The 22,356-nt window shown below is 39.4% G+C and overlaps 1 protein-coding gene across 2 annotated transcripts in view; it reads right to left on the minus strand.

Annotated features, from left to right (window-relative positions):
- Nucleotides 1-22,356, minus strand: part of Ros1 (ROS proto-oncogene 1, receptor tyrosine kinase) — a 125,694-nt gene that overhangs the window by 3,828 nt on the left and 99,510 nt on the right. For both annotated transcript variants that reach the window (XM_021174702.2, XM_021174701.2), the window contains exons 35-42: nucleotides 21,925-22,060; nucleotides 19,825-19,987; nucleotides 17,128-17,192; nucleotides 16,105-16,234; nucleotides 10,988-11,085; nucleotides 10,196-10,396; nucleotides 8,988-9,122; nucleotides 1,761-1,924 (exon numbers count right to left, since the gene is read on the minus strand). In XM_021174702.2, coding sequence (XP_021030361.1) covers nucleotides 1,761-1,924; nucleotides 8,988-9,122; nucleotides 10,196-10,396; nucleotides 10,988-11,085; nucleotides 16,105-16,234; nucleotides 17,128-17,192; nucleotides 19,825-19,987; nucleotides 21,925-22,060 — 1,092 coding nt within the window. The remainder of the gene's footprint in view (nucleotides 1-1,760; nucleotides 1,925-8,987; nucleotides 9,123-10,195; nucleotides 10,397-10,987; nucleotides 11,086-16,104; nucleotides 16,235-17,127; nucleotides 17,193-19,824; nucleotides 19,988-21,924; nucleotides 22,061-22,356) is intronic.

Consider the following 22,356-nt stretch of genomic DNA (forward strand, 5'->3'; position numbering starts at 1 on the left):
GGGGCCTTTCCCCCTTGATCACTAATTGAGAAAATGCCTTACAGTTGGATCTCATGGAGGCATTTCCTCAACTGAAGCTCCTTTCTCTGTGATAACTCAGCTGTGTCAAGTTGACACAAAAATAGCCAGTACACAAGGTCTCACTATGTATCCATGGCTTTCCTGGAGCCCCCTATGTAGATACAGCTGCCTTTGAAATTGTGATAAGATCTTTGCCTCCTGAGTGCTGGGATTTTAGGCATAGGCCACTACATTGGACTTTATTGCTCATTTTTAGAATTTCAATCCTCTCTGACAACACAAAATAGTATCCAAATCTGTCAGGTATAATCAAACCAAAATGGTGCATGATTTCTAGCCAGCAGTCAGAATAAGCTCTTCTGTTCTGCCTGGCTGTTCAACCCTTCATTGTGGCATAGCCCAGCGCACGTGGGAAGATACTTTGATGTCAGCGTCATTCGTTTCCTCCCTTAGCCTCACAGGTTAACTGTTAATAGGTCTATGGAAATTTCTAGTAGAGCCTTAGAAAAAGATAACCTCTCAGGCCTACTGGAGCATCCTTGTGGTTTTTTATAAAATACATTTAATACACCAGGTAGGAAAGATTCCATGAGTAAAGACATGCATTTTTAAAATATATTGCAAGTAGAGCCCAGCACACTTGTACTCTTAATACTCTTGAGGTGCGACAAGAAGGTTCATAGTTCAAAGTTGTGCTGGCTTTAGCAAAAATGGCCCTCATAGGTCCATAGTGAGTGGCACTTTTAGGAGGTGAGGCTTCATTGGAGTAAGTATGGCTTTGCTGAAGGAGGTGTGTCTCTAGGGGTTGGGCTTTGAGGTCTCAGATATTCAAGCCTAGTGTGACAGTTCTCTTCCTGCTGCCTCGGATCTGATATAGTCTTTCAGCTACTTTTTCAGCAACATATATGCATGCATGCCACTATCATGGCCATGGAGTCTCTTCCCAGCAATAGAAACCCTAATTAAGACAAAAGCCATCCTCAGTTACATAGTGAGTGTGAGGCTGGCTTGGGCTATATAAGGGACTGCCTCAAAAAAATTAGAATAATTAAATAAATTATAAAATACAGATCAACTGTAACTTCTGGAAGAGTGGCTATTTCTGTAGAATTCACCCACTCCTTCCTTCACTAGTACTCTGAGTTTCCATGACAACACTACCTTCGGGTTTTCCTCTTCCTTTTCTGTTATCTCCTATCCATGCCCACCAACTTGTGGTGCCAGTCCTTCATATTCATGCATACCAAACTACATATTTTCCGGAAAACATACAAATAGAAAGATATTCATTAAAGTAATTAGAATGGTTGCTTGGCAGGAGGTGGGGGTGGGGAATGGAGGAAGTAGAACCAGAGAAGAATATGGAGACAACCCAACTAAAGAGATAAACAAAATAAGGCAGAAGCCCCGAAGAGGCCAATGATGATGTCATAAACAGAGAGTCTATAATTATCTAAGTTCAACTCTGCAGTTGAAATACAACTGATGAAGGGTAGGGAGGCCATGAACAGACTGAAGGGAAACAGCCTAGTATGCAAACTCTACTTTTTACTACCTTAGACAAGCAATGATCTCTTTCTTTAATTTTAATACACAATACAAGGCATTTTCCAAAGAGGTACACAACAAACAACATAATGGTGCATATTATTATTATTACCTACCCTAAAGTACCTGCTGTGTAGAGTTCATTGTAACCTTGGGAGAAACACTGTAACACTGGGGAGAAGGGAGCTCACCTTCAAAGCCTTTGTTGATGACTCCACCAGTGGGAGCTGCTTCTCCACAATGAGAAACATTGTTTAAGAAAACATTTCTGAATAACTGAAGCTGGTCTTGAATGTTATGGAAAGTGGGTCTTTGGTCAGGTTCTTGAGCCCAGCATTGGGACATTAAATTCCACCTGGACATGTGGGTAAAGATGGAAAAGTACATGATGACAGAATGTTGCTACTGATAGTCCTCGGAAGGACATGTTAGAGAGCCAGAGTTGTATCCAGCTCCCCATGTTCAATAAAAATGTTGACACATTATCTCAGTGGTAATCAATCTATGTTAACAGATGGGTATATAGATGTTTAGGAATGTTTACTTAGCACATCAAGGAAAACCTGTTGAAGAAGCAGAGGGTTTGTTTTTTTAACTTCACAGAACAACAAAACAAAAATCAAAGGTCTACATAAATGTCCATTAGAAGAGAGAAGGAACCCAGATTTGAGCTCAGGGCTATTCTTCATACACTTCAAAGATGAATTCGGACACTCTCAATTCACCAGAGTGAATAGCAGGTTGACTGAATTGCCTTTCCCATACAGCACTTATTACAGCATATATCCATTGACTTGTAGATTTATTAGACACGTTTTTTTACACCAGCATAACATTTGGAGCTAGGGTTTCCACAAGTATGGCTCCTGCCTTCATAGGTGACATGTGTATTAAATGAAAAAGAGTGACAATTTATCACACTGCAACTCAAATGAAGGGGGACAGGGAAGGTAACTCTCTACATATTGTCTTTAGTTAGATCTTTTATAGAGTTCTCACCTAAAAGAAGATAATAGTGCAATTTAAGATAGTGTACTATACAATCTAGTTCAGTTCATCGCTCTAAAACATCTTCTTAAATAATGGTCACATTTTTCTATATGATAAATAAGTTTGTTTCATTTCTGGGCTAGTCCCACCCCCTTTACCCTTTTTTTTCCAGATAGTATCAGGGTGTCTGCCAGGAAAGAAAGATGTGTGCATATTGCTGTGTAGCAGCACCGTGAGTGATTCTTCCTAACCTCCAGGACTGATCATCCACCCTGTATACATCTATAACTACAGACGCTGGTAGCTCTACAAGGTGTCGGGGATCTTCCCCCTTGGGCAGGATGTCTGTCGTCTCTAGCCTCAGGCTTCTCTATGACTCTGTCATATCTTGAAACTGTAGACAAATATCAGGAAAACCACTTATTTCTGCCGGATTCCCACATGAGACTGCCAGTCTAATTATCTAACTCTGAACAAATAGTTCACAGCATATGGGGAGCAAAGGAAGTCTTGAAGTGCAAACTTGATTTTCTCTGTCTGATGCACCATTTTACCTTCTTAACCAAGATCAGTCTCCGCATGTTCAAAATGGGAGATTATTTGCTCAGTGCTCTCTGGCTCATCCCTGCAAAGGGAAAGCAGTGGTATTGTTCCTGGCCTTGAAGTTCTATGAAGTCCTCTTCTTCCCACACTAGTCCAAAACTTACAAGCAATGAGGCGTCTGCTCCTTCCTTTAACAGTGTAATCGTTAGCACTGTTTCAGCAGCTCAGACTGGTATTTTACTTGTTAATAAGAGGCTAAGGGACTCTAGTCGGCTCTGTGACTTCCATCATTGGTTTTCTGAGCTACTAACTTTTCAAACATTTAGTTATTTTTGAGAACTTCATGCATGAGCACCATGTATACACCATTTCCATCCCTTCCCCCATCTCCTCCCGTGCGCCCCACTCCTTCTCAACAATTTTACAACCTTTGCTTTTTAATTTTTAATTTTAAATCTAAATTGTCATTTTATCATATACAATAAAATTTTATTGCATACAATAAAATTTTAATTATTCTTTTAAATTTTTATTGTTACACACATGTAGAATCACACATACCTACAAAGTTCATTTAACACTGTGCATGTGTACATGTGTTTAGGGCTGACCATTTGAGTCTGAAGTGCTCATCACTGGAAAAAGCTGATTCTCCCCCTCACTAGCTATTCATTCCTGTAGCTCTTCATCCAGAGGTAGGACCTTAGAAAAATTTTAAGCCCATGTTCACAAATCAAATTGAGCAGTTCCTGTGTAGGCAAGGACATTGTTAAGATTACATGGTTATAGCTTCCCTGTCATATCTAGAAGACACTATAACCAAGTACACGATTTCTCTTTCCTTTCCTTTCCTTCCTTCCTTTCTTTTTTTTTTTTTTTTTGATTTTCAGAAATATGAAGCAAATTAAGGATAAACAGAGGAATAGATAAATAAATATAAACTGAGAAGTATTTAAAAGTATTACCACTACCACATCAATAGGAAATATGTATAATTCAAATTGTGTTATGTGCTTCAAAAAGTACAAAAGAAAGTAAACACATGCTCTAATAGATGGGAATATTTCTGGCGGGTTCCTCTGAGGGCCCTTCTGCAAGGATGCCATTTAAGCCTATGAACGTGTAGAGAGAGAACATGCTAGTCATTGGATCAGGGTATGTGCAGACGTCAGGCAGTACAAGATGCATGTGGAAAGTCCTACATTTGGAAAGAGCTCAGCACATTTTATCATCTGAAAGAAGGCCAGAGTAGCTGAAGTGCAATTGTAGAGATGGAGGAGAGTGAAACAGCATTAGAAGGGGAAGCAGGATCCTGTAGGTCTCAAAAACCAAGAAAGGAGCTATTGGAGGTCTTAAAGTACACACACCACACCTTTAAAGGACCATTCCAGCTGACATATGGTGATTGGGATGTACAGGAGCCAAGTGGAAGCTACTGAATAAAGACTAAGAAACATTAAAATTTGGACTAAGTCATTGACAATGCAACTGGAGCAGAATTATATTCAAGCACTAGATGGCAATTACCCACAAGTCATCATAGGTATTTATTTAAGTATTTATTTTAGGAACTATAATGCAGTCTTGAATACATTATAATAAAAACTCCACTTGAATTTATTTCATTTCTAGACATGTAGACATCCACGTTAGTGCTAAGTGTCAGGGTATTGTGAGAAAACAACATTGGATGTTTTCTATGGGCTGGGCTGGTGCCTTCAAGGGATGGATAGTCTGGCTACAGAATGCCAGACTTGGCTTTATTTTTATTATGTTAGAATCATATCTGAGAAAGAACTGAACGATGAAATCTATCACCTCCTCTTTTATAATCTGTGCCTTGTAGGTGCAGAACAGTACTCATTGATTTACAGATAGACCATTAGAGATAAGATTATAATGGATACCAGATTGTGGATCCTAAGGCATAACTAAAACATAATCTGGATAGCTAATCTAGACATTTCCATAAGAATTAAGATTAGAAAAATGGAGTAATTCTTGAGGTAGCATTTCTGAAAATAGAGAAATGATTGCCCAGATACTGACAAAATATGTCAAGCCGTTGCGCTTCAGTTACAGAGTTTTAGCCTCTCTGAAACCTACTTAATGGACACTACTTGTAGGTGTGGAAGGAAGAGGAAGAAAAGAGAAGAGAGTGAAGGCAGCCATCCCCAGGGCTGACAGTTACTGGCCCATCACCCACACACCTACTCTGAGCTCCAGAAGGGGTGCCCCTTATTGTATCTATATAATTTCTTTACATAGATATGCTTAATGTTTTTATCTAGGAAGGCTTTTAACTTGCCTTAGTCATCACTCTTAACCTTCTAGATGACAAAACATGATATTCAAGGACCGTCTGTCCCAGGAGGCAGAGACAGACATAGAATAAGGGGAGAGGAATTACATAAAGCTGCAACAGCTAAAAGTAAAGAATGTAGACTCAAATAGCAATAAACTGGCAAGGGGGTGAAATGAAGAGGCTTTTAACAATTTAATAATCCTAAGAAAGCTTTACTTGGGTCTTTCAAGTAAATTAACAATTACAGCTGTGGCTGGGGGTGTCTTCTTTCCAATATTCATGTCATTGCTTAGTACTGTACATTACACACCCCTAATGGCACAGTAACATTGTGCATTGTCCTAGATGCTTTTGCTATTTCTTGGGTTTGTTTAAATTTGTGTGGGATGGTTGTTCTAACTCTAGGAGAGTACCCGCTATACTTGGAGTAATTCACTTGACTAAGTCCTGGGCTTCAAATCCTTCCGCTCACTAGTGTGACCCTTTGATCTTCTTTACATCTTTACTTTTGTTTTGTTTTTGTTCCAAAATAGCATGAGACTCGTTAGCTGTGTTCAGTATTACTCTTCATGCATATTAAAGTCCTTGGATTCACGAAGTCATTGAAGTTAGACAGAGGAAAATGTCAGCATCTTTTACATTTAAGCAGGCAAGTGTCTGTAACTATTTAAATAAGACACATAAAATACAAACTTCAAGAATTCCTCTTTTCGTTGTGTCCAATCCCAGAGAGACTTAGAATTCAGTTGGTTATTTTTAAGAGTTGAAATGATGTTACAGCTCCACAGCCTGCCATTGTTATGTCCTACATCTGAGGGTCTCAGCAGCAAGTCTATCACTGTGAAGTGTCCATCCCAGGGCCCCCAAAAGCTCTTGCTTACAGCAGAATTTCCCTTTGATCCTATTTCTTCACAGGAATGGTGTGGTGGTTGTTCACAGTAAAATCTGGAGAGAACACCATTGACTGGTCTTTCCTCTGTACACCTGAGCCTCCAAACAGAATACAGGAATGCTCTGAACTCCGCATTCCAGCAATAGCTGAGGAGAGCAGGGTATCAGAGCTCACCTGCCCCAGGAATTATCCAGGTGCTGAGAATTTAGGTGGCGAGTGGAAGTTGCAACGTAGCTCAGCACAGACCTTCAGCCTCTAAGCCGGGCCTGTGATCTCAGAGACATACTTCAAAAAAAACTTAGTTCCTCCTGGGCTCCCAGGAGAGTAGTTAATCTTTATCATGACAACTTAAGGCCATGGCCAGATTGAATGGCACAAGGGCTCTACTTCCCAGTACAGCTTGTTTCCGTGGCAGCTGAACTCTTCCCAGGGTTTTGCAGAGTCACAAAGTTGGAAGTATTTCTCGCTTTTTAAATGATGTTCAAATTAATTTCAAAACCACCAATGAGCAACCTTGGTTTCAAGAAAGTATATATAAAAAGTATATCAACACTCAATGGTATTTTTGGAGGATTTTGCTTGTTTGTTTTACTTTTTCCCATAATACTTTGGCCTTTTTTTTCCCCCTACAGGTCTTTTGCCTATATATGATGGTTTCTATGAGATTTCTGTATTTGCTGTGTGTGTGTGCCTCTGAATGTATTTATGTCTCTTGTGCTTTTCTTTGAAGGATCCTTCGTGTTCATTTGTTTTGGCCTGATCAGTCTATTTTGTTTTTATTTTGTCTTATTTCATTATTACATCTGTTTTTTTCTAATGAGAGAAATCAAAAAAGGTATGGATTTCGGTGTGTGGGGAGTTGAAATAATCTGGGAGGAACTGGGGAAGGGGAATCATAACCAGAATGTATCATCCGAAAAAGAATCTGTTTTTGATTTTAAAAAAGGGAAAAAATAGGTCAATAATGTATTCTATTGAGAATACACAAAATATCATCTTTTCCCCAGACTCCTAATAAGAACATTCTAGTACCCCTTCCCCCTGAATTTTAATACCTTTGAATATAGCAAAATCTGAGATACAACAGACCAATTTGTCCTCAGCTCCATCATCCAAAAATAAATGAACACAGGAGAAAAGTATAATTCAATAATCTATTTCTTAAAAGCGTATTCAAAAGTATTTCATGATTATGATGAGACATGTTGCATGCTTCTGGTGGGAGGTAATAATGTCAAAGGCACAATTATAAGAGCATAAGGAACACATTGGGTAATTAAAATTCTAGAATGAATTTCTCAGTGTTTGAGATATGAGCAAGAGGTAGAAAATAGTGATTAATTTTCCAACTGTGTAATTAAAATTTATTGAATGTTTGAGCATACTCATCCCCCCCCAGTCCTAAATTAAATGTCTAGTATAATTTATTTAAGTTAAAGATTTTTCCCATTATGCCCCAAAAGACTCAGAATTCAGTTTAAGGTGGTGCTATCAAAGTGGCCAAGTGTGTATATGTCTGAAGGATTTAAAGGCTGAATCAGCAACTTGTGATAAATTATATCTTTTAGGTGGAAGATTGAAATAATGCAGAAACATCCCCCAGTACCACAGCCAACCAAGGTGCCCAGCTCTTAATCATTCCTTGGCTCAAGTCTAAATAGTCCTCGAAATAACACAGCACAGTCAAGGCAGTGCAACCATGGTGTGCATCCGCATACTGCTAATTCCTTTTGCATTTGTCTGTACCACACAGTTTAGCACTTTATTACTTGTTGGCTGGCCATCTGACTGCTGCCTCTACCATCTCATCCAGAGTACATTCCAAGATGCACAAGAGCTGTGGCCCTGGCGTGAAGATCTCTGTGTATACATGATGTTTGGCATGGCAGTGTATGTGTAATACTTCCTCATTATTTGTTGGGGTTTTTGTGTGTTTGTTTTTTATTAATCTTCTGGGTAAAACACCCCCTTGGAAAAAGTTCCAAGGCTTGATATTTTTGTTGATATTGTCTGTGGGAAGTGAATATGTATTCAGCATAACTGAATTAGTTTTCTTTTGTAATCAAGTTCAAATCACTCACACTTGAGGGGTTTCTATTAGAACTCAGTAGTGGCCAGAATTAGTTTGACCAATTCATTGTGTGGTACAACATTAAATTATAGTTGTGTGTTACTGTATGTCACAGTAATTTTGGGTTAAGTGTATAAACAAATCTGTCTATACAATTTTTAGTAATACTATATCTCATTGATCAGCATAAGCTATATCAAAAAGACAACTGGACTTTTAACTAATATATTTTTATGTAATACACTATTTTAAGGCAAAGATTAAGATCGTATCCAAATAAAGACTCTCAAAGTAAAATGAAGAATTATGTATACACACACATGCGCACATGCATGCACACACATGGAGAGATCATATTTATTTAAATTTACTTACTATGACTACAGATATATTATAATCTCCAAAAATTTGTATTGAAGTGTAATACAGCACATATATATTTTTAAAAGCCATAATGTATTGAGTAAATTAAACCCACCCTCAGTTTATATTTTATGTGGGATGTACAAATATATAAATCCCAGGTTTTCTTTTAACAAGCCATACCAGGGAGCCCTAAGACTACATATGCACATGTTTCAGTTTTGGGGGTGCTTACGCTAACATAATTAACTTACAGATCATCAGGACAATTTCTTGGTGGCTCCAGTCTCCCTCCTGCTTGCACATAGTTTAAAACATCAAGGTTGGAATGCGCTGGATAAGGTTGATGACCAAGAGTTAAAATCTCCCAAACCAAAATTCCAAAGGACCTAGGAAGTTAAAGGGTTCTCTTTAATTATATTTATTACAAACATCAGGTTTACAGTAGCTTCTCCAACATCATTATTCCTGGGGCTACAGGGGCTACTTTGTGATTGGCATTATTGACCTTATAAAAAGCAAATAGGAGACTTAAAAGGAGGTTGATATTAAGAAAAAAGTGGAACAAGAAAGACACTGTGGATGGACCACATTTCAAAGATGATAAAAAAAGGCTTGGGGTGGTGGCACACACACCAAGAGCCAGACATCCGTACAGCACAGGCGCACATGTACTCAGAGATACAAGCGCACAAAAGCACATGCAGGGAGGTGAGCAGGAGAGCTTGTCACCATTTCCTCCCCCAGCCCTGAATGTGAAGAGGATAAAAAGATGACAAACACAAAGAAGAAAGTCATAAATGAAAACAGATTGCTGAGGATAAAGTTTCTCCAATGGCTTAAAATTCACTGAACAAATCTACAAACTTTTAGCAGCTCAAATCAAAAGCTAGGAACCAATAAGCAAAACCCAAAGTATCAAGACCCAACTTCCCCAGTGTCCTACATGTTTTCATGATCCATGACTTCAAGTCTATTTATAAACTAGTGATGACACATCCCCTGCAGGAGGTATTAGGGGCACATGAATGTTATTAATAAGTACCACTTCTGCCAATATAAATACTTTGGTATACACCATAGCTACAAATATCTACACCTTCCGTGAATAGCAAAATGCTTGAAAAAAGTGAGTCTACTTCGTGTAGAATTTTAAGATCGATTATGAAAGAATTGAGAGAGCGGTGCAAAGGATCTGAGATCCATAATAGTTATCTTGGACCACTAGCCTCAGGTGAGTCACTAAACCTCCCTACACACACATATACACATATGAGAGGCGGGGGGCGGGGGGGAGAGGGAGAGGGAGAAGGAGAAGGAGAGGGAGAGACAGAGACAGAGACAGAGAGACAGAGAGACAGAGAGACTAAATAAAATACAATTTAAAAACAAGAACAAAGCTAGATAGACGTCCTGATATTTAACAGGTTTTGTCCGTTTTCCTGTGTCCTATTTAGCTCACCATACATCAGACTGAGAAGTGAAGATTCCGTCCATCAAGTTTTCAGGAGCCATCCACCGAACAGGAAGCAGGCCTTCCCCTCTCTTTCTATAATAATCATTTTTATAGATTTCCCTTGCCAATCCAAAGTCACCAATCTTGACTACCCGAGGACTGGTGTAGTCTTTCACTGATACAAGGCAATTCCGAGCTGCCAGATCCCTAGAATAGAAGTTACATTTGATAATGATAAACAAATATTCCAGAGATCATACAAGGCTAGAAGGTCGGGAAAGAAGGGAGACACCTGATGATTAATAATGATTGACAATTTGATAAGATTCAGAATTCCTTAGGAAATAGAACTCTGGGCATGTCTGTAAGGGGGGTTCCATATTGGGTAGGTTGAGGGGGAAGAAACCCACTCTAATTGTGGACAGCTATACCATACAGTTCAAGATTAAATAAAAAAGAGCATGTCATGTAAGGACCAACATTCATTCCCCTGCTGTTCCTGAGTACAGATTTGACGTGACCAGCCACCACACACTCCTGATGCCATGACTCTCATACCATGATGGACTGTTCCCTCAAAATATAAGTAAAATAAGCCTTCCCTCTCTTCCTTAAGTTACATTTGTTGGACATTGCTTTTCTCACAGCAATGAGAAAAGTAACTAGTACAGAGACTCTTTACTATAATACTGCTGCTTTGTAATGAATGTGTTTAGCTCTCTAGTGTGGGCTTCCCAAACTACACATGGTTGTCACGTGACTACCCAATAACCTTGAATATCTAGAATCTCATAGTACCTGTGAATGAAGTGCATCTGCTCCAAGTAGACGCAGCCTTTTGAAATATCTACACACAGCTCTACAAGGTCAACCAAGGTGAGTGAAGGGCCATGAAACTATGAGAGATAGAGGAAACATTATATGTAATTTTTTGCCTGGCATAAAGTCCATGCACATACATATGAATATATATGAATACATATGCATATGTGAGTATGCACACTAGTATATGATGTGCTAAAGAAATTTTTTTTAAAGATTTATTTATTTATTATATGTAAGTACACTGTAGCTGTCTTCAGACACTCCAGAAGAGGGCGCCAGATCTTGTTACGGATGGTTGTGAGCCACCATGTGGTTGCTGGGATTTGAACTCTGGACCTTTGGAAGAGCAGTCGGGTGCTCTTACCCACTGAGCCATCTCACCAGCCTAAAGAAATTTTTTATGGTTACAAGAACTCAAGAGAAAAACATACAAATATACCTGGCAGCAAGCTATATTTGTAAATTTGAAATCTAGTTCTGCCATAAATAGGTGAGTTTTCTTATTAATTAAGCACTTTACTTATATGTAGAATGGGTCTAGTACAATGGACTTTTCAAGATTTAAAATAAGGCATATAATATTGCTAACATAAATAAGTGCTTAATAAATGAATGGTGTCTGATCTTATAGAATTATCAATAAACTTAAAATTAATAACCCATGCTGGCTAGATTAATGATTGGTTTAATCCCTTTTGAATTTTTTAGTCAGGACAATAAGATTGTTCTTCATAAGATACCCCCCCTGGTGTAAATTGTTAGTAATATCATCTTTTTACATTATTTTTTATCTGTAAGAGCCATCACAAATATAGAGAAGCTTATACTCATTGCAAGGAATTCTAGTTGAAAACAAAAGCCAGTCAAATTTTTATTAGTAGCACATGGAGAAAATTCCAAGTTGCTGCCTGGGGGCCACAGTCAGCCTTTCCATATCCCTGCAATTACCTTGGTTCAGGCCTTTATCATCCCTAATCTGATGCATCCAAAGACTTCCCATGTGTCCAGCCTCTTGTCTTTTCATTAGCTTCCTGGTTTGCCTCATTTCCTGTAGAGCCAATTATCAGGTGTTGGGCACAGCCTCATGGCAGCCCCAGGCTGCGTCAGACTCTCTCTGTGCCCATTAATTTTCCCTTTGCTTCTCATCTCAGAAGCGGCACTTTAGTCTTTTCAACTGTTTGCCCTTCCTTACATCTGCTCTGTTTTTTAACCCTCCTCTTTTCTCCAACCTATTCTTTCCTCACTAGAAAAGACCCTTATTCTTGATATTGCCCACATCTCTCACTGAGCATCTCACATGACTCCCAACCTCACACAGTCTTACAGTCTGTCAGTTACTCATGCAAAGGTGATGCCAAGTGCTGCCCCACTGCTTTGCTCATGTCACAAAAGCAGAGGATATCTTCATATTCTAGGACAGAATACTGCCTTGACCCCATGGCTCTTCTCTACCCATGGCTGATTCACCAACTATATCCTGCTGTTCTAAAGGAGTCTTTCTTTGGATTTCAAAAGCTCAGGAAGAAAAGATACGAATACTATATCTGTAGATTCGAAATAAAGTTCTACTACTAATTCCTTGAATTTGCTTAAATTAAGTAAGAAGGCAATTTTCTTATATATAAAATGAATTGAGTATTCATTCAACTGACCTTTCAAGATTGAAAATGAGATATGTAACATAGCTTATATATAGCAAGCACTGAATAATACCCCTTCTAAATTGGATCCATGATATACTTATGTCACAACCTATGTCTGAATCCTGTCAGATATCCTGACTGGTTGATGAGCTATTGTGTGAACAGAACCCTATGAGCAAATCCCACTTTACTTGTAAACACTTTATGACTCTTAAACTTCGTGCAGGATACGAGCACCCTTCTAATACAATTTCCAAGATGCTACCTACCTGAATACCTAACCATGTCTCTTATCCCTTATAACATGTTGGAGTACCCCCCACACCCTATATTTGGCCCCCTTAACATTAGATGCTGCCATCACCTGCCGCTTGTTGTATCTTGCTGAACTCTCTAGTCATATTAAAGTTTAATGAAGGTCTATCCCTGCAAATGGTAATCATTCAATGAGGAAGTGTTTGTTACTCTTACATCTCCTGCCTTGGTTTTCTCCAAAACATACTAAGTCTTCCAGGTAGCAAATGTATAGCCACCTCAGCTTTCCCCAACTGAAAATTATACTCCTTCCTCCATGGTCCAGCAATGTATTCCATGGTAATTGCTTTTTCTGTTTCCTCCCTTGCATGAATGGCATAGAAAGGCACAGACAATGTATAACTATGGCCTACCTGCAAGGACTTTGAAATTTTCCATATGATATTTATTAATAAAATGCCATGTGAAAAGTTCCTTTAGAGTAAAAGTCACAATCTCTGCTGTTCTACCATTACAACCCAAAGAGAAGTTGGTAAATTTGACTGCATTTGGAAAACATCATGTTTACTTTTACATAGTTATTTCATGTTTTTCATCTCAGTATGATCCTAAAACACCAAAACTTTAAAAAAATAATAAAATAAAATAGGAAGTGTTTGTTTCAATCCTTCATTTCATGGGTAAGAGAGCTGACTGTCCCAAAGTAAAAAAAAAAAAAAACAAACTAAGCAACCATTTCTGGGTCTCACTGCTGTTAATATTTATGCTGCCATCACAGCAAAACATCAGAGACAAGAAAGTTATCCATGCTGCTGATTCTAGCATAGTGCTTCTGAGAACTCCTGTATGGAGATGACTGGTCACAAGTGAATAAGCACAAAAGGATGACGCGTGTGTGATATTGTCATATGGGACACAGCACCCAGCAGCATCTTGTCTTCCATAATGAGAGTGCAGTAAGTCCTAGGATAGCAAACCATGGTTATCCTGGAGCAAGCACCACCACTGCCTGTATGGAGGAAGTGTTGAAGAAATAAACTAAAGTGCTGAGTTACAATGTTATTCTGTTACAATTCTCTGTATACTTACAATTCCATCAGAGAGCAAATGACGAGGAAAACATCAGACAGTGCTTAGGAACTAGCCCACAGGTGAGGAAAGTGAAATAAAGTCCTCCAATCATAATACTTGGCTCTCTCCATTGCATGTAATGACGAAACCTCATACAGATGTAAACCCAGATACTGAGACGTGGGAAAGTCCAGTAACCATTGTATAACAAGGGAAAAATCCCTCCTGTGTGTGATGGTAGGGGCAGTGAGGCAGGTGTGTGAGGAACTCTGTGTTAAAGTCTCTTCCATTTTAGAAAGTGCATAAATTTCCCTTCAAAATGAAAAGACACTGGGTACCAGCATAGGCAGAGCATTGGAGAAAATAGGCAAATACCAAAAGACATCTGCAGGCTTAGAAGTGTGTATGGGATTGTGTACAGCTTCCTGGCTTTTACATAATTCACCTTGCTACATACTCTGCTTAGCCATATAGTGCTTAAAAAGAAAACAAATGTTTTAAATCTATAGCTTTGCCTCTTGTCTTCTCATCCAAGGTATAAAGTAGGATCCTGCAGGAAAGTCATTTCCTGGCTTCATCCAGCATGCCAGAGTAGTTCCTGGATCCACAGTGTCATGCACTGGAAACAGGATGGATGACCTGGAACCACTGAGAGGGCAGTTCTGGAGAGCAGAGGTTGTAGGGGTGAATGTCTGGAGGAGGGGAGCAAATAGGACACTGGGTAGATAGAATGAGAGAGGATGCATAAAGTCAAGAGTTTTGCTTCACCCAAAATAAGTTTTTGATGCCATTGGAGGACACCAAGAAACAAGACCTACAAATCAACAGGACTGATGCACACATGAAGTCACAGAGGCCATGGCAACATGTGCAGGGCCTGCATGAATCTGCATCAGATGTAGGCCATAGAGCTGAAAGGGGAAGTAGACATAAGCCTCTATTCCTAACCCAGAAGCTATCTCCAATTAATAACTGCTTGAAAATAAAAGTTTTCAGGCTGGAGAGATGGCTCACCGGGTAAGAGCACTGACTGCTCTTCTGAAGGTCCTGAGTTCAAATCCTAGCAACCACATGATGGCTCACAACCATCCATAATGAGATCTGATGCCCTCTTCTGGTATGTCTGAAGACAGCTACAGTGTACTTAGATGTAATAATAAATAAATCTTAAGATAAAAGAAAATGAAAGTTTTCTCACTGGGAAAATAGCTAACAGTAAGTGGCTGAGAGAAAATGGGCGACAGAAAGCCACCAACCTCTACTGAGGTTATACACATCTTTGGAGGTTCCTTGTCTCATGTTGTCTTCTCAGGGTTTTTATTCTATTTTATCTTAATTTTTATTTTGTCTATACATTTTTACCACTTTTTACACTACAGATCATTTGCATATAGAATTTTTTTTTAAAATGGGATTCCTGAATGTGGATCTCTGAATGATTCTCGTGCCATTGGGGGGTGCGGGGTAAGAATGGTTCCTCCTGTTTGTTTTGTCCAGTTCTAACCTGATAGTTGTTGTTTTATCTTATTATATTATATTATAATCACTTAGAAGCCTGTTTGTTTTCTAATGAAAGACAGAAATGGTGTGGATCTGGGGAGGATAGTAAGGGAAGGACTGGGGGGGTATAGAACGACGGGAAACTGTAATCAGGATATACAATATGAGAAAAAAAATCTACTTTCAATAAGAGGGGCAAAATGAGCCAAAGGAAAATCTAAATAGCTCTGTTGTCCTGAAGAGGCAAGCTATCCCTGATCCCAGCAAGAGCAAGGACAGCAGCTCCATCCAAAAGCAAAGATTGGTAGACTTTAACATTGGAAATACATTTTGGGTATAGACAGAGAAATTCCACATAGTTCCTGTGCTGGGTGTAGGGTGTTCTTCTGTTTATAAGAGATTTGTTTTCTCATTAAGTACTAAAACCAGACTCCAGTATTAGCTCAGGGTTCTAATTACCCTAATCTAATAGGAAGAAAATGTGCACTTTCTTTCTATAGCTGCCATCAAAGTGTCTTCCACCAGCTAAAACTACTGTGCATTGAACCTGAAGAAAATCAACAGGAAGTTCTAGCGATTTGCTTTAGGAAGCCAACCCCACAGGTGCCACCGCCTACTTACCGTTGTCCCCCGAGCTTTGCGCAGATAGCTTAGAAGGTCTCCCCCTTCCATCAGTTCCAGAATAATGTACTGGGGTTCACCTAACAGACAGACTCCCAGCTGCTTCAGAATGTTGGGGTGATTAAACTTGCTGGAAGATGAAAAGACACAAGGCAGATGGCATGGCAGTGATAGCGGTCCCAGCTGGGGTCTTCATGGAACAAAGCAGTTCTTTACCCAGAACATCCTTTCAAAGCCCTCACTGATTTTTAAGAAGAAAAAGCTTGCCTATGTCCCGTGCGCTGGCCTTAAGGAGAGAACATGGAAACCCCTCGTGGCCAGTGCATCTGAGTAGAATAGAAGGGTTTATAAAGAAATAATGTTTCTCACCATATGGGTTTAAGATGGGGAAAGAAAGCAATTTTGACTAATAGCCTTCTTCAAGAGATAGGTGAAAGCATGCCTATGTCATCACAATTTTGTCAAATGTCCTTTCCCTTTCAGGGAAACAACTCAGATCCTCAGGTTTGGGCCTCTGGGTTGTGAAGACGCCAGAGTGAGTAAGGCTCAGTCTAACTAGAGGACCCAGCTTGACTTCCTGTGAGCTTCTGCCTGCTGCTTCTCCTTAAGATGTCCTTGAGTAGTTCTCATGACTGCCACCTGCTGGAACCTTGCTGACCAGTTCTAGGCAAGATATACTCTTGCTAATATCAGAACACATAAAAGAACATTCTTCCTGGGTCTGCTTGACCTCATTAAGAATTTGGCACATTGTAAAAGCAAAAGAGCTTCAGAATTTGTTTAATTGAAGATGAGAGATGGGAAGACCATTTGCCTGAGAACTGCCTACCCAGGCTCTGAAGATTGGCTTCTATGAGATATTTAATGCTACAGATGTGTTTCCTTTTAAAGTTTTTTGTCCACATTTCTTTTCAGGGTGATCTGATTGTTACTGGGTCATTTGTGTTGTTAAAAATGCAAAGAGAAAGGAAATCTTTGTATCCATACTTGTCAGAGAAAATCACTGCATGAGCTATGCCATACCTCATCAGGTGTGCCTCCTTCAGGAACTCAATCTTCTCCTGGTCTGTTGAACCTTTCTTCAAGGTCTGTGAGAAATGGAGGCAAGTCAGAAGTCAGATACTGGGAGCCCAGTGGCTTAGTGGAGTCAAGGTTTTGTTTTACTTTTTTGTTGTTGCTTGTTTCATTTTCTTTGTTGTTTGTGTGTGTTGGGGGGGGTTGTTTTTGTTTTCTTTTGCTTTTGCTTTTGCAATACCTACTCTGAGATCTAGAACTAGATAACAGATATAGCATGCACTTATGATCTGTGCTCACCTATTGATACTGTATGTGGTTTCTAAAACTACCACTCTTGCTACTGTTTAATCAAGACTATCTCAGTGAACTAGGTAAGGGGTGGAAAATCAATAATGTGAAGTCCCTCTGAAAAATGAATGTTTCTTATTTTATGGGATTTTAATTACTATATTTTCTATTTATTTTATGTGTATGACTCTTGCCTATAGGTATGTTGGTACAGCACAAGTGCACAGTGCCTATGGAATTCAGACGAGATCATCGGATCCCCTGGGATTGGAAGGACAAATAGTTGTGAACTGCCATATGAGTTCTGACCATCAAAACCACATCTCCTAGAAGAGTAGCCAGTGCTCTTAATGGTTGAGCCCTCTCTCCGTATATGGAACTATATAAAAAATTTAAAGACCCACTAATTTGGGCATCAATGGGTTAGCATATTTTCAGATTTTCTTCTCAGTATCTACTTTCCCACCTTAGTTGAAATCACTCCCTAGTTCTTTGTAGGTTTTTTTTTTTTTTTGAGGAAAGTTGCCTGTTACTAGTCAATACATGTGAGTTAATTGTGAGAATCTATTCCAAAGTCTCCAATCTCTCTGTCATAAGTCATGGAAGGTCATCATGAGCTGGTTCTCCAATCCCTTTGCCATTAAGTTTCAGTTCCAGGCAACAAAACAAAAGAGAGAAACTGGTGTGGTGGAGAGGTTTATAGCAAACTTCTGAACAATACACATAAAGTACCCTACCTCCTCTCTCTGGTCCTAATACAGAGATGATGCCTTCCTAATTCTTGGCACTCACCTGTCCTTATGAGGCAGTAAGCAAGAATAAAGTGGAAACGGATTTCAGAAATGGCAACACTCAATTGGAACAAGTGCTGGCCAGTAGTCATCTCAGCACATAAGAAAATAAATATGTACGTAATGGGCTCAGACCAGAGGAAGTTAAAGGAATTTTCAAGTCTATAATTTGGAAATGGAGAGAATTTTACCAACATAGATTGGCCAGCCTTAAAGCAGAAATTGCTATTAAGTAGTGACCATGATATTTAATTATATGAGATTGTTCAGCCCTCTATCAAAAGGAAATGATACCAAAATATGAGAGTCTATGTAGTATTTCCCTAAAAAAAATGCATCAAATGTGTGGTGGCAACCACAGCCTGTGTGCAGGTGCAGTCTAGAACCTATGTCTATAACCGCCTCTATGTGCTGTCAACTATGTCTATACAACACAGAGACTGAGACGAGCCTCTATGCTCTTAAAGGGTTGGGAAAATCAGAAAGAGAGTACTATCTCATGACATCGGAAATTCAGGTTTCAATGGTTATAAGTAAAGCTTAGTGGAAAAACTCATTTGTTTACATATTTACTGAAGCTGATTGATCTCCAGGGTGAAAATTCACTAGTTGCAACAGAGACCACATGTCTAGCAAGTTTGAGAAAGTATTCCAAGTTCTAGCCTGATTCCTTAAGAATGTATTGTACAGTTCTAGTTAATGTGAAATAGATTCTTTTTGTTGTTTTGAGATGCTATCTCATGCAGCTCAGGCTGGCCTCTGAATCCATAGGTAGCCACACATGACCATGAACTTCTATTGCTCTTGCTTCTTCCTCTGTATTGTTGGGAATATAAGCATGCATAGCACACCTTGTTTTATGCAGTGATGGGACTCAAACTTGGTGCTTTTAAAGTACTAGGCAAGGATTCTACAAATTGAGCCCCCTCTCAGAGTATTCTCAATGAGAAAGAAGGGTCTTACCTGCCAGGTCTTACCTAATTAATAGCCTTAGTAGTAACCTAAAGCCTGAATATATTCTCCTTTTCCAAAGTCTATGTAAGAAATGAGAAAGAATAATGGGAAACTTTGCTTTTGTAGCTGGTGACGGGTTTCTACATTCTTTATATTTTGTCTTATTTTTTAAATGTTCATTTATTTTAGTGTGTGTGTGTGTGTACATATTGTCTGCTTGTATGTATATGTACTTCATGTGTGCCTGATGCCATTGGAGGTCAGAAGAGAGTGTTGGGATCCCCTGGACTAGAAGTTACAGATGGATAATTGTAACCACTATGTAAGTTCTGGGAACAAAACCCAAGTCCTCTGTAAGAGCAGCAACAAGCACTCTTAACCCGTGAGTCCACTCGCCAGCCCCAGATTTACCCTATATTTTTAGTTGATAAACTATTTGTATGATTTTTTGTATGATTTATATGTCCGTTGGCATATAACAAATCCAGGTTACTAGCATATTCATCATCTTAAACTTTTCTCATTTTTCTCATTATTAGTAAGTCGATGGAAATTCTGTTGTGAGACATACGGCGCATCTTGTTAACTGTGCTAGAAGACTTCTTTTCAGCCAGTAGTTCTGAATGTTTACATAGTCAGATATGTAACGGGATCTGGAGAGTCACATTACCTTCACTGCCACTTTGATTTCTCCACTTCCCATGCCTAAGATGTCTATAGCTGTGCCTTCATACACTTCTCCAAAAGCTCCACTTCCCAACAAAAGACGCAGGCTCAGCTTCTCCCGCGGGAAGGCAGGAAGATTGTCAATCTCTTCTTGGGTTGGAACAGTACTGTAAATCAAAGAAAACCAATCAAAGAAAACACATGGAGGGACTCAAGGCTCTAGCTGCATATGTAACAGAGGATGGCCTAGTCGGTCATCAGTGCGAGGAGAGACCCTTGGTCCTGTGAAGGTTCTATGCCCCAGTATAGGGGAATGCCTGGGCCAGGAAGCAGGAGTGAGTGGGTCAGTGAGGGCACTGGGTAGAGAGGGGGTGAGGCAAGAAATAGAGGACACAGGGTGGAAACCTCTCTACCTTTTTAAGTGCTGGAAGTCAGATACCTACCCATTGGGCTGGGATTGGGGCTCTTTCTCAGGAGGAGAAGAATGGAGGAGGGAGAGAATAGGGAATTTTCGGAGGAGAAACTAGGAAAGGGATAACATTTGACATGTAAATGAAGAAAATATCTAATAATAAAAAAAGAGTATGTTTGTTCTCCCCAAGGGCCTAAAGTTTGCATGTTTGTATTTGAAAGAGATCGGGAGATCTCGGTGCTTGGCTTGGCGGCACTGCACATTCGAATAGGGTAGTGAGGAGGTCTGTGCTCCAACATTTTCCTGCTTTAGCAGCTTCTACACGGAGCTGATAGACTTTCCTGGACACTGACATTTCTATAGAAACAGGAAGGTGAAGGCTACCCCCAGGCTTCTATTGCAGCTGCTCCTCTCAAAACGTGGAGTTATAAAATGCTCTGGGTTGCAGATCCACGGAAAAGCTACTGCAGATGAAGAAAATAGCAACAGAAGCAGCTGGGCCCTTGAAGTATTCACTTCATCTGTCTCACATACCTGCTCTCATGCCAAACAGGATTTACTATAGCCAAAAAGTCAGCTCCTCCGCCACCACCACTTTAGCCTTCAAAAGTCCAGTCTTCACCTGGGAAGATTGTGGTGCTGGTACTTAATCTAAATTAAGTACGGGTTGAGGGTTTTGTTTTATTTTGTTTTGTTTTGTTTTGTTTTGTTTTGTTTTGTTTTGTTTTGTTTTGCAAGAATCTTTTTTTTAAAAAGTGATTTATTTATTTTTATTTTATGTGCATCAATTGGTGTTTTGCCAGCATCTATGCCTGTGTGAGGGTGTCTGGTCCCCTGGAACTAGAGTTGCAGACCGTTATAAGCTGGCATAATAGGCACTAGGAATTGAACTATGGTCCTCTGGAAGGGCAGACAATGCTCTTAATTACTGAACCATCTCTCCAGGCCCAGGAAGAAACTTAAATATCAGATTCACAGTGTTTTCTAAAAATAACCAAAAACCACCTCGGAAGAGCTGATCTGATTCATGTCTGTATCTTCTTTAAATTCTATTTTGTGCTGTGGGGGTGCCCTCTCAGAGGAGAAGAGGAAGGAGGACTAGGGAAGAAGTCTTAAAGGGGAATCATGAGGGGCACAGCATGTGGGATACAAATAAATAAAATAACTAATTAATAAAAATAAATCAATCCTGTTTTGTGGATTTCAGAAAGCAAGACCTATGACCATAGGATCCATTTTACACAGAGTATGACATAGCATCTCATGCAGAGAAATACTTATATTTCTTAATTATGATGAAGGTTTCAAACTCATCGGCCTTAAAGAGACACTGTGAATGATCAGTTTCTATGATGGAATAGTGAGATACATGCCAGCCCTTTCTTTCCTCAGTCTCTATTGCCAGTTCAATTTAACTACATTACCACTCATTCTTTTCACAATAATTTCTCCTTCTTAGGTTGGTTTTTGAATCAAAATGAAACAATGGGAGACAATGGATTTGTCTCTATTTTTCTTATGGGATAACCATAGAGTTCACCATTTTGTCCCAAACCACATCTGAGACTAGAAGCAAATGTTACCGACAGTGACACCCGAAAATCCCTGGAAAATGTGGGAATATGTGGACACCCTTGTCACTGGGCCCATGCACTGCCTATGTGATCCAAGAAGATGGCCTGGGCCACATACTGTACTGCATAGCAGGCATTGGCCAGTCCCACTCCAGCTGCCAGACCTCGAAGCTCAGCCAACTCTTTGTCGTTGTCGTTGAGAACCAAGAGGCCTTCCTTGGAAGCTTTGTGATTTTTCAAGCTTCTATGCCAGACTACAAAGAAAACAAACAATTTATTAAGTAATATATGGCTTTATGGCTTTTTCCCCCTTAAGAAATGGAAGTGTGTTTTAAGCACACAAATGTGTCTAAACACTGTTGGCAGAATACCAGTTTGATTTTAAAACATTCCTGTAATAAAAATTTTTAAATTAAATCTGGGTAAAATTCCATACAGCAGCCACACAAGTCATATGCTTTTAATCACAGAATTAATAACTATATTCCTTACAACTACAAATAAATTTTGAAGCATATCATTAGAATGCACTTCTCGAAATTACCTGTAA

The sequence above is a fragment of the Mus caroli genome, chromosome 10, assembly GCF_900094665.2.
Source record: "Mus caroli chromosome 10, CAROLI_EIJ_v1.1, whole genome shotgun sequence".
In the NCBI taxonomy this organism is placed as follows: Eukaryota; Metazoa; Chordata; class Mammalia; order Rodentia; family Muridae; genus Mus; species Mus caroli.